At 44.2% G+C, this 12254-nt stretch overlaps 2 protein-coding genes across 2 annotated transcripts in view; one reads left to right on the top strand and one right to left on the bottom strand.

The window, feature by feature from the left end:
- Positions 1-6437, top strand: part of galr1b (galanin receptor 1b) — a 52150-nt gene extending 45713 nt beyond the window's left edge. Inside the window, exon 3 of the mRNA XM_071400425.1 lies at positions 5091-6437. Within this exon, the coding sequence (XP_071256526.1) occupies positions 5091-5411 (321 nt within the window). The 3' untranslated portion in view covers positions 5412-6437. The remainder of the gene's footprint in view (positions 1-5090) is intronic.
- Positions 6174-7725, bottom strand: LOC139575149 (uncharacterized). Its single transcript, XM_071400153.1, has 2 exons — positions 6911-7725; positions 6174-6180 (listed from the first exon to the last, which is right to left on the bottom strand). The coding sequence occupies exons 1-2, from the start codon at positions 7723-7725 to the stop codon at positions 6174-6176; spliced, it is 822 nt and encodes a 273-aa protein (XP_071256254.1).
- Positions 7726-12254: the final 4529 nt, after the last annotated feature.

The raw sequence follows: 12254 nt of genomic DNA, 5'->3' as shown, positions 1-12254 counted from the left end.
AGAAAAGGGCAACCAGTGAAGAACAAACACCATTGTAAATACAACCCATATTTATGTTTATTTATTTTAACTTGTGTGCTTTAACCATTTGTACATTGTTACAACACTGTATATATATAATATGACATTTGTAATGTCTTTATTGTTTTGAAACTTCTGTATGTGTAATGTTTACTGTTAATTTTTATTGTTTATTTCACTTTTGTATATTATCTACCTCACTTGCTTTGGCAATGTTAACACATGTTTCCCATGCCAATAAAGCCCCTTGAATTGAATTGAATTGAATTGAGAGACACAGAGAGAGAGAGAGACACAGAGAGAGAGAGAGAGAGAGAGAGAGACAGAGAATGCTTCTCCTGTCTTTGTGTGGCATCATCAGAAGATTGTGTTTTCAAAAGCATCGCCCCTGAAATAGAATCTCATATAAACGTTATCATCAAAATATGATTGCCTGTGTCGGATCATCGTTCAGTATTCTTCCTGAATCGTTCAGTCCCTGTCAAGTGGGTCTTTGTGTGACACCGCAGACTGATCACGTTAATCAATGCCTTCAATTACTCAGTCTGCCGTCTGATAGGACTCCAATTCAGACAGCAAATGACGTGTGGCGTCTCTTACAATGTGTAGAGGGTTGACGTGTGGTGTCTCTAATGATGTGTAGTGCTTTGTGTCAGCAGTGTTGTAGGGGTTTGTGTCAGCAGTGTTGTAGGGGTTTGTGTCAGCAGTGTTGTAGTTCTTTGTGTCAGCAGTGTTGTAGTTCTTTGTGTCAGCAGTGTTGTAGTTCTTTGTGTCAGCAGTGTTGTAGTTCTTTGTGTCAGCAGTGTTGTAGTTATTTGTGTCAGCAGTGTTGTAGTTCTTTGTGTCAGCAGTGTTGTAGTTCTTCGTATCAACAGTGTTGTAGTTATTTGTGTCAGCAGTGTTGTAGTTCTTTGTGTCAGCAGTGTTGTAGTTCTTTGTGTTAACAGTGTTGTAGTTCTTTGTGTCAGCAGTGTTGTAGTTCTTTGTGTCAGCAGTGTTGTAGTTCTTTGTGTCCGCAGTGTTGTAGTTCTTTGTGTCAGCAGTGTTGTAGTTCTTTGTGTCAGCAGTGTTGTAGTTCTTCGTGTCAACAGTGTTGTAGTTCTTTGTGTCAGCAGTGTTGTAGTTCTTTGTGTCAGCAGTGTTGTAGTTCTTTGTGTCAGCAGTGTTGTAGTTCTTTGTGTCAGCAGTGTTGTAGTTCTTTGTGTCAGCAGTATTGTAGTTCTTTGTGTCAGCAGTATTGTAGTGATTTGAGCTGCTTAGTGCCAGAGGAAGATCCCCAGTGTCACGTTCTGACCATAGTTCTTTTGTGTTTTCGTTGTTTTAGTGTTGGTCAGGACGTGAGCTGGGTGGGCATTCTATGTTGTGTGTCTAGTTTTCCCGTTTCTATGTTTGGCCTGATATGGTTCTCAATCAGAGGCAGGTGTTAGTCATTGTCCCTGATTGGGATCCATATTTAGGTAGCCTGTTTTGTGTTGGGGTTTTGTGGGTGGTTGTCTTCTGTCTCTGTGTCTATGCACCAGATAGGACTGTTTCGGTTTTTCACATTTGTTGTTTTTGTATTTTGTAGTGTTCTCGTTTTTTGTCGTTATTAAACATGATGAACACTAACCACGCTGCGCTTTGGTCCGATCCCTGCTACACCTCCTCTTCAGACGAAGAGGAGGAAATCTGCCGTCACAACCAGTCAATTAGTCCGGCAGTAGCAGCGTTGCCCAGGACTAGCAGTAATTGCAGCGTTAGCTGTGTTATGTTTGCTACAGAGTGAACCTGTGAAGTAGACTGAACCCATCTGTAACCCCGTCGCTGCTCTAACGTGTGTCTACGGAGGGAATGGATGGACGCTGGACAAGTGCGAGAGCAGAATTGAGCATTGTTCCTGGTACTACCAGTTACCCTGACTACAGTGAATACTGTAGAGTCCAATTATTGTAGTGACCTTAACTTAACACCTAGCAACCTTACAAAGAGGTTTGGACCTCTTGGCGTAACGGTTGAGGTGTTGGCTGGACAGTCGCTGAACCTGGGTGCGAGTCCCGGTCAAGGCTACCCCTGGAATACGTTACAATATGTAAAGCACCAGTTCCAATACACTCCTAGAGAAAAAGGTGCTATCTAGAACCCAAAAGGGTTCTTTGGCTGTCCCCCATAGGAGAACCCTGTTTGGTTCTATGTAGAACCCTTTTGGTGTCCAGGTAGAACCCTTTTATGTTCTATGTAGAACCCTTTTAGGTTCTATGTAGAACCCTTATAGGTTCTATGTAGATCCCTTTTTGGTTCTATGTAGATCCCTTTTTGGTTCTATGTAGATCCCTTTTTGGTTCTATGTAGATCCCTTTTTGGTTCTATGTAGATCCCTTTTTGGTTCTATGTAGATCCCTTTTAGGTTCTATGTAGATCCCTTTTTGGTTCTATGTAGAACCCTTTCCACAGAGGGTTCTACTTGGACGCCAAAAACCCATTTGGAACCGTTTTTTTCTAAGAGTGTATTGTTCCTATCAGATGTGTGGGATTATGACTTGGTTGAAAGCCTCTGGCCCCTAGGCATTACTTATACACTGTTAATATTGAAGTGAATTTGAGTGGCTCACTAGAAATTAAACAAATACATCTCACCAGCAAACTTCCCTGGTTGAGACACCAAGCCATTGAAGCAGATACATCCTTTACAGATACAGAGCGCCCGTACCTTCTCAAATGATGAGGACACCAAGCCATTGAAGCAGATGTATCCTTTACAGATACAGAGCGCCCGTACCTTCTCAAATGATGAGGACACCAAGCCATTGAAGCAGATGTATCCTTTACAGATACAGAGCGCTCGTACCTTCTCAAATGATGAGTTTGCGGAGGTTGTCAGGCAGCTTTCCTATTGGTTGATGAGGAACATTTTTGCCAGTTCTCTCCTGATCAGACTCTCTTGAATATCACTTACTGTGTGTCCCCCCGGTGATGCAGGCCTCTGTAATCAGTCTCGGCTTGTAGTTAACCCTCGTCGTATTACTTCTAACGTCGGCCTCGGGAAAACAGTCTTCATCGGAGAACATTAAACATTCCCGGGGGGGGGGGGGGGGGGGTTAAGACATGTTGTTACTGGTCATCAGAGACTGAAAAGACATGTTGTTACTGGTCATCAGGGACTGTAAAGACATGTTGTTACTGGTCATCAGGGACTGTAATGACATGTTGTTACTGGTCATCAGGGACTGTAAAGACATGTTGTTACTGGTCATCAGGGACTGTAAAGACATGTTGTTACTGGTCATCAGGGACTGTAAAGACATGTTGTTACTGGTCATCAGGGACTGTAAAGACATGTTGTTACTGGTCATCAGGGACTGTAAAGACATGTTGTTACTGGTCATCAGGGACTGTAAAGACATGTTGTTACTGGTCATCAGGGACTGTAAAGACATGTTGTTACTGGTCATCAGGGACTGTAAAGACATGTTGTTACTGGTCATCAGGGACTGTAAAGACATGTTGTTACTGGTCATCAGGGACTGTAAAGACATGTTGTTACTGGTCATCAGGGACTGTAAAGACATGTTGTTACTGGTCATCAGGGACTGTAAAGACATGTTGTTACTGGTCATCAGGGACTGTAAAGACATGTTGTTACTGGTCATCAGGGACTGTAAAGACATGTTGTTACTGGTCATCAGGGACTGTAAAGACATGTTGTTACTGGTCATCAGGGACTGTAAAGACATGTTGTTACTGGTCATCAGGGACTGTAAAGACATGTTGTTACTGGTCATCAGGGACTGTAAAGACATGTTGTTAACGGACATCAGGGACTGTAAAGACATGTTGTTACTGGTCATCAGGGACTGTAAAGACATGTTGTTACTGGTCATCAGGGACTGTAAAGACATGTTGTTACTGGTCATCAGGGACTGTAAAGACATGTTGTTACTGGTCATCAGGGACTGTAAAGACATGTTGTTACTGGTCATCAGGGACTGTAAAGACATGTTGTTACTGGTCATCAGGGACTGTAAAGACATGTTGTTACTGGTCATCAGGGACTGTAATGACATGTTGTTACTGGTCATCAGGGACTGTAAAGACATGTTGTTACTGGTCATCAGGGACTGTAAAGACATGTTGTTACTGGTCATCAAGGACTGTAAAGACATGTTGTTACTGGTCATCAGGGACTGTAAAGACATGTTGTTACTGGTCATCAAGGACTGTAAAGACATGTTGTTACTGGTCATCAGGGACTGTAAAGACATGTTGTTACTGGTCATCAGAGACTGTAAAGACATGTTGTTACTGGTCATCAGGGACTGTAAAGACATGTTGTTACTGGTCATCAGGGACTGTAAAGACATGTTGTTACTGGTCATCAGGGACTGTAAAGACATGTTGTTAACGGACATCAGGGACTGTAAAGACATGTTGTTACTGGTCATCAGGGACTGTAAAGACATGTTGTTACTGGTCATCAGGGACTGTAAAGACATGTTGTTACTGGTCATCAGGGACTGTAAAGACATGTTGTTACTGGTCATCAGGGACTGTAAAGACATGTTGTTACTGGTCATCAGGGACTGTAAAGACATGTTGTTAACGGACATCAGGGACTGTAAAGACATGTTGTTACTGGTCATCAGGGACTGTAAAGACATGTTGTTACTGGTCATCAGGGACTGTAAAGACATGTTGTTACTGGTCATCAGGGACTGTAAAGACATGTTGTTACTGGTCATCAGGGACTGTAAAGACATGTTGTTACTGGTCATCAGGGACTGTAAAGACATGTTGTTACTGGTCATCAGGGACTGTAAAGACATGTTGTTACTGGTCATCAGGGACTGTAAAGACATGTTGTTACTGGTCATCAGGGACTGTAAAGACATGTTGTTACTGGTCATCAGGGACTGTAAAGACATGTTGTTACTGGTCATCAGGGACTGTAATGACATGTTGTTAATGGTCATTTTTCCCCCTCCCCCCCTCCCCCTCTTCACCCCTCCTCCCCCCTCCCCCCATCCTCCCCCTTCTCCCCCCTCCTCCTCCCCCTCCCCCTCTCCCCTACCCCCTCCTCCAACCTCCTCCTCCAGACAGCCCAGACGGTCCTCCTGGTGGTCGCAGCCTTCCTGACCTGTTGGATGCCTCATCACATCGTCGCCATGTGGGTGGAGTTTGGAGTGTTCCCGCTCAACGACGCCTCCTTCGCGTTGCGGATCATCTCCCACTGCCTGGCGTACGGGAACTCCTGCATCAACCCCATCCTGTACGCCTTCCTGTCAGAGAACTTCCGGAAGGCCTGTCGCCAGGTGTTCACCTGCCGGTTCCTCTACCCTCCACCCCCACAGGAGAAGGTGGTGCGCATCCGTATGGAGAACTTCTCAACTACACACTCTAATACCACTAATATCTGACACCACACACTCTAATACCACTAATATCTGACACCACACATTCTATTACCACTAATATCTGACACCACACACTCTATTACCACTAATATCTGACACCACACACTCTATTACCACTAATATCTGACACCACACACTCTATTACCACTAATATCTGACACCACACATTCTATTACCACTCATATCTGACACCACACACTCTATTACCACTCATATCTGACACCACACACTCTATTACCACTCAAATCTGACACCACACACTCTATTACCACTAACATCTGACACCACATATTCTATTACCACTAATATCTGACACCACACACTCTATTACCACTCATATCTGACACCACACACTCTATTACCACTAACATCTGACACCACACATTCTATTACCACTAATATCTGACACCACACACTCTATTACCACTAATATCTGACACCACACTCTCTATTACCACTAATATCTGACACCACACACTCTATTACCACTAATATCTGACACCACACACTCTATTACCACTAATATCTGACACCACACATTCTATTACCACTCATATCTGACACCACACACTCTATTACCACTAACATCTGACACCACATTCTATTACCACTAATATCTGACACCACACACTCTATTACCACTCATATCTGACACCACATATTCTATTACCACTAATATCTGACACTACACACTCTATTACCACTAATATCTGACACCACACATTCTATTACCACTCATATCTGACACTACACACTCTATTACCACTAATATCTGACACCACACACACTTACGCACAAACACACACATACTTACGCACAAACACACACATACTTACGCACGCACACACACACACACACACACACACACACACACACACACACACACACACACACACACACACACACACACACACACACACACACACACACACACACACACACACACACAGTCCACCACCAATATCTGAGCTGAGGGAAGGGGAGGACAGGACGTGGACTGGGATTGGAACTAACCAGCTCATTTGGATTTTAAACACATTAATCTCTTCATGAAGCAGCCAAAATGAATCTCTTCATGAAGCAGACAAGGACAAGACTGGGACAATACTGGGACAATACTGGGACAAGACTGGGACTGGGTCTGGGACAAGACTGGGACTGGGACAAAACTGGGACAAGACTGGGACTGGGACAAGACTGGGACAAGACTGGGACTGGGACAAGACTGGGACAAGACTGGGACAAGACTGGAACTGGGACAAGACTGGAACTGGGACAAGACTGGGGCTGGGACAAGACTGGGACTGGGACAAGACTGGGACTGGGACAAGACAGGGACTGGGACAGGGACTGGGACAAGACTGGGACTGGGACAAGACTGGAACAAGACTGGGACTGGAACAAGACTGGGTCTGGAACAAGACTGGGACAAGACTGGGACAAGACTGGGACAAGACTGGGACAAGACTGGGACTGGGACAAGACTGGAACTCTGACAAGACTGCGACTGGGACAAGGCCGGGACAGGGACAAGACTGGGACTGGGGGTGTGACTGGGACTGGGGCCTGGGGATGGTACTGGGGATGGTACTGGGGATGGGACTGGGGCCTGGGGATGGGACTGGGACTGGGGCCTGGGGATGGTACTGGGGATGGGACTGGGGCCTGGGGATGGGACTGGGGACTGGGGATAGTACTGGGACTGGGGCCTGGGGATGGTACTGGGGATGGGACTGGGGCCTGGGGATGGGACTGGGGATGGGACTGGGGCCTGGGGATGGGACTGGGGATGGTACTGGGACTGGGGATGGGACTGGGGATGGTACTGGGGATGGGACTGGGGCCTGGGGATGGTACTGGGGATGGGACTGGGGCCTGGGGATGGTACTGGGGATGGGACTGGGGATGGGACTGGGGCCTGGGGATGGTACTGGGGATGGGACTGGGGCCTGGGGATGGTACTGGGGATGGGACTGGGGATGGGACTGGGACTGGGGCCTGGGGATGGGACTGGGGCCTGGGGATGGTACTGGGGATGGGACTGGGGATGGTACTGGGGATGGGACTGGGGCCTGGGGATGGGACTGGGGATGGTACTGGGGATGGGACTGGGGCCTGGGGATGGTACTGGGGATGGGACTGGGGATGGGACTGGGGATGGGACTGGGTACTGGGGCCTGGGGATGGTACTGGGATGGGACTGGGACTGGGGCCTGGGGTACTGGGACTGGGGGTGGAACCCAGCAGATTGCGACCCCCAACAGATAAAACAGCCAAACTGCAAGTCTACACTCTTCAAATGCTGGATTTGTTTCATTTTGGTTTGGTGACGAGGCTTTTAAACACACAGACCTGAAACAGCCAATGCAGACACACTGTTCAACTGAGGCCTGTGATTGGTGATAGTGTTAATGAGGGTGATGTCGGAGAACTGAGACATGGCACTGACTTAGATGGGGAGATTGACTCATTTATTGGATTCAGATTGGATTAGGCCTCACGATCAATTGATACTGATCAACTGTGAGAGCAGATGATCTTGAGAACATTTTTTTTTTGAATTACAGCCAGTGTTTCAGCAAGGCGCTTAAAATATTCCAAACACACAAGACCTGGCAACCGCAGACAAACTCTTCAGCTTCAGAAACCTCTGATTGATGGAACTGTCCGTCAGGCTTACCTGGCTGCTTACCTGGCTGCTTACCTGGATGCTTACCTGGCTGCTTACCTGGCTGCTTACCTGGCTGCTTACCTGGCGGCTTACCTGGCGGCTTACATGGCTGCTTACCTGGCTGCTTACCTGGCTGCTTACCTGGCTGCTTACCTGGCTGCTTACCTGGCTACTTACCTGGCTGCCTACCTGGCTGCTTACCTGGCTGCCTACCTGGCTGCCTACCTGGCTGCTTACCTGGCTGCCTACCTGGCTGCCTACCTGGCTGCTTACCTGGCGGTTTACCTGGCTGCTTACCTGGCTGCCACTGACTTATGACTGATGACCTTTTTGATTGAATAAATGTGGAAGGAGGTGAGCCTGAAACATTAACGGAACTAACACCAGTATTCCTGCAAGGCTTTTTTTTATTTAAAATGATCTATTTTTTAGGTTAGAGATAACAGAACAAAACATTTATAATAACTGTAGCTAGTGGGGGAAAGTGGAGGAGGCGTTGAAAGGATCTACTTGACTTGTCCCTTTTGTTGAAAACTGAACTCTGAACTGATCTCTCTGAAAAGTACAAATGAATTTAATTTTAAACTTGTCAACTCTCCAGTGATTACTACTTATAAGAAGTCCCAAATGGCACCCTATTCACTATGTAGTGCACTACTTTGATATAAGTCTTGTCAAAAGTAGTGCACTATATAGGGAAGAGTGTGCCGTTTTGAACACGACCTACATTTGCATGAAATATTATACATTTAAGACTCTGTGGAATAGTTTTATCGTCAGTAGAGATGTTAAATGTTTGTAATATTTTACCTCTGTGTAATTAATGTACTGTGTATGAGTACTTTTCTACATTCTCAGCATGTCTTATATACATCAGCTATGGTCACCACTGGTTCTGTAATGGTAAAACAAAATGGAGGACAACATGTCTTATATTCATCAGGTATGGTCACCACTGGTTCTGTAATGGTAAAACAAAATGGAGGACAACATGTCTTATATTCATCAGGTATGGTCACCACTGGTTCTGTATTGGTAAAACAAAATGGAGGACAACATGTCTTATATTCATCAGCTATGGTCACCACTGGTTCTGTAATGGTAAAACAAAATGGAGGACAACATGTCTTATATTCATCAGGTATGGTCACCACTGGTCCTGTATTGGTAAAACAAAATGGAGGACAACATGTCTTATATTCATCAGCTATGGTCACCACTGGTTCTGTAATGGTAAAACAAAATGGAGGACAACATGTCTTATATTCATCAGGTATGGTCACCACTGGTTCTGTAATGGTAAAACAAAATGGAGGACAACATGTCTTATATTCATCAGCTATGGTCACCACTGGTTCTGTAATGGTAAAACAAAATGGAGGACAACATGTCTTATATTCATCAGCTATGGTCACCACTGGTTCTGTAATGGTAAAACAAAATGGAGGACAACATGTCTTATATTCATCAGCTATGGTCACCACTGGTCCTGTAATGGTAAAACAAAATGGAGGACAACATGTCTTATATTCATCAGGTATGGTCACCACTGGTTCTGTAATGGTAAAACAAAATGGAGGACAACATGTCTTATATTCATCAGCTATGGTCACCACTGGTTCTGTAATGGTAAAACAAAATGGAGGACAACATGTCTTATATTCATCAGCTATGGTCACCACTGGTTCTGTAATGGTAAAACAAAATGGAGGACAACATGTCTTATATTCATCAGGTATGGTCACCACTGGTCCTGTATTGGTAAAACAAAATGGAGGACAACATGTCTTATATTCATCAGGTATGGTCACCACAGGTTCTGTAATGGTAAAACAAAATGGAGGACAACATGTCTTATATTCATCAGGTATGGTCACCACTGGTTCTGTAATGGTAAAACAAAATGGAGGACAACATGTCTTATATTCATCAGCTATGGTCACCACTGGTTCTGTAATGGTAAAACAAAATGGAGGACAACATGTCTTATATTCATCAGCTATGGTCACCACTGGTTCTGTAATGGTAAAACAAAATGGAGGACAACATGTCTTATATTCATCAGCTATGGTCACCACTGGTCCTGTAATGGTAAAACAAAATGGAGGACAACATGTCTTATATTCATCAGGTATGGTCACCACTGGTTCTGTAATGGTAAAACAAAATGGAGGACAACATGTCTTATATTCATCAGCTATGGTCACCACTGGTTCTGTATTGGTAAAACAAAATGGAGGACAACATGTCTTATATTCATCAGCTATGGTCACCACTGGTTCTGTAATGGTAAAACAAAATGGAGGACAACATGTCTTATATTCATCAGCTATGGTCACCACTGGTTCTGTAATGGTAAAACAAAATGGAGGACAACATGTCTTACATTCATCAGCTATGGTCACCACTGGTTCTGTAATGGTAAAACAAAATGGAGGACAACATGTCTTATATTCATCAGGTATGGTCACCACTGGTTCTGTAATGGTAAAACAAAATGGAGGACAACATGTCTTATATTCATCAGCTATGGTCACCACTGGTTCTGTAATGGTAAAACAAAATGGAGGACAACATGTCTTACATTCATCAGCTATGGTCACCACTGGTTCTGTATTGGTAAAACAAAATGGAGGACAACATGTCTTATATTCATCAGCTATGGTCACCACTGGTTCTGTAATGGTAAAACAAAATGGAGGACAACATGTCTTATATTCATCAGGTATGGTCACCACTGGTCCTGTAATGGTAAAACAAAATGGAGGACAACATGTCTTATATTCATCAGGTATGGTCACCACTGGTTCTGTAATGGTAAAACAAAATGGAGGACAACATGTCTTATATTCATCAGGTATGGTCACCACTGGTTCTGTAATGGTAAAACAAAATGGAGGACAACATGTCTTATATTCATCAGCTATGGTCACCACTGGTTCTGTAATGGTAAAACAAAATGGAGGACAACATGTCGTATATTCATCAGCTATGGTCACCACTGGTTCTGTAATGGTAAAACAAAATGGAGGACAACATGTCTTATATTCATCAGCTATGGTCACCACTGGTTCTGTAATGGTAAAACAAAATGGAGGACAACATGTCTTATATTCATCAGGTATGGTCACCACTGGTCCTGTAATGGTAAAACAAAATGTTGGACAACATGTCTTATATTCATCAGGTATGGTCACCACTGGTTCTGTAATGGTAAAACAAAATGGAGGACAACATGTCTTATATTCATCAGCTATGGTCACCACTGGTCCTGTAATGGTAAAACAAAATGGAGGACAACATGTCTTATATTCATCAGCTATGGTCACCACTGGTTCTGTAATGGTAAAACAAAATGGAGGACAACATGTCTTATATTCATCAGCTATGGTCACCACTGGTCCTGTATTGGTAAAACAAAATGGAGGACAACATGTCTTATATTCATCAGCTATGGTCACCACTGGTCCTGTATTGGTAAAACAAAATGGAGGACAACATGAGCACCTCCATATCTGAGTTCCAAATGGCACCCTATTCCCTATATAGTGCACTACTTTTAAACAGAGCCCTATGGCACCCTATTACCTATATATAGTGCACTACTTTGAAACAGTGCCCAGAGGGCTTTATATAGAGAATAGGATGCTATTTGTTGGCCACAGCACATGACTTCATTCCCCAATGTGAAGAGTCTAAAACCTTGCAGGAGGGTGGCTCTCCAGGAACAGGGTTGGCAAGCCATTGCAAAAGAGTCTGTTTACATCATTGCCACCTCTGTGGGTAGCTTGTAGCAAGCGTATTGTCTGATGCTGTGGTCTGTTGGAATGAGCTGCCATCAGTGTTATTATTCAGAGTTCAATGTTTATGTATTTCATGTTTATAGAAGACGTTCATGCAGAATAATTATCCTGCTCTGTTTATTAAAACCCTGCGACACTGCACTCCCACTACGTCACAAATGCCACCCTATTCCCTATATAGTGGTACTACTATAGACCAGAGCCCTATTCCCTATATAGTGGTACTACAATAGACCAGAGCCCTATTCCCTATATAGTGGTACTACTATAGACCAGGGCCCTATTCCCTATATAGTGGTACTACTATAGACCAGAGCCCTATTCCCTATATAGTGGTACTACTATAGACCAGAGCCCTATTCCCTATATAGT

Source organism: Salvelinus alpinus, chromosome 5 (assembly GCF_045679555.1).
Source record: "Salvelinus alpinus chromosome 5, SLU_Salpinus.1, whole genome shotgun sequence".
Taxonomy (NCBI): domain Eukaryota; kingdom Metazoa; phylum Chordata; class Actinopteri; order Salmoniformes; family Salmonidae; genus Salvelinus; species Salvelinus alpinus.
The sequence above is the reverse complement of the archived record's forward strand: the minus strand, read 5'-3'. Positions and strand labels throughout refer to the sequence as shown.

What these genes read in the sequence shown, in the direction of transcription:
- LOC139575149 (XM_071400153.1), bottom strand. Translation starts at nt 7,725, where the DNA reads ATGAAACAAATCCAGCATTTGAAGAGTGTAGACTTGCAGTTTGGCTGT.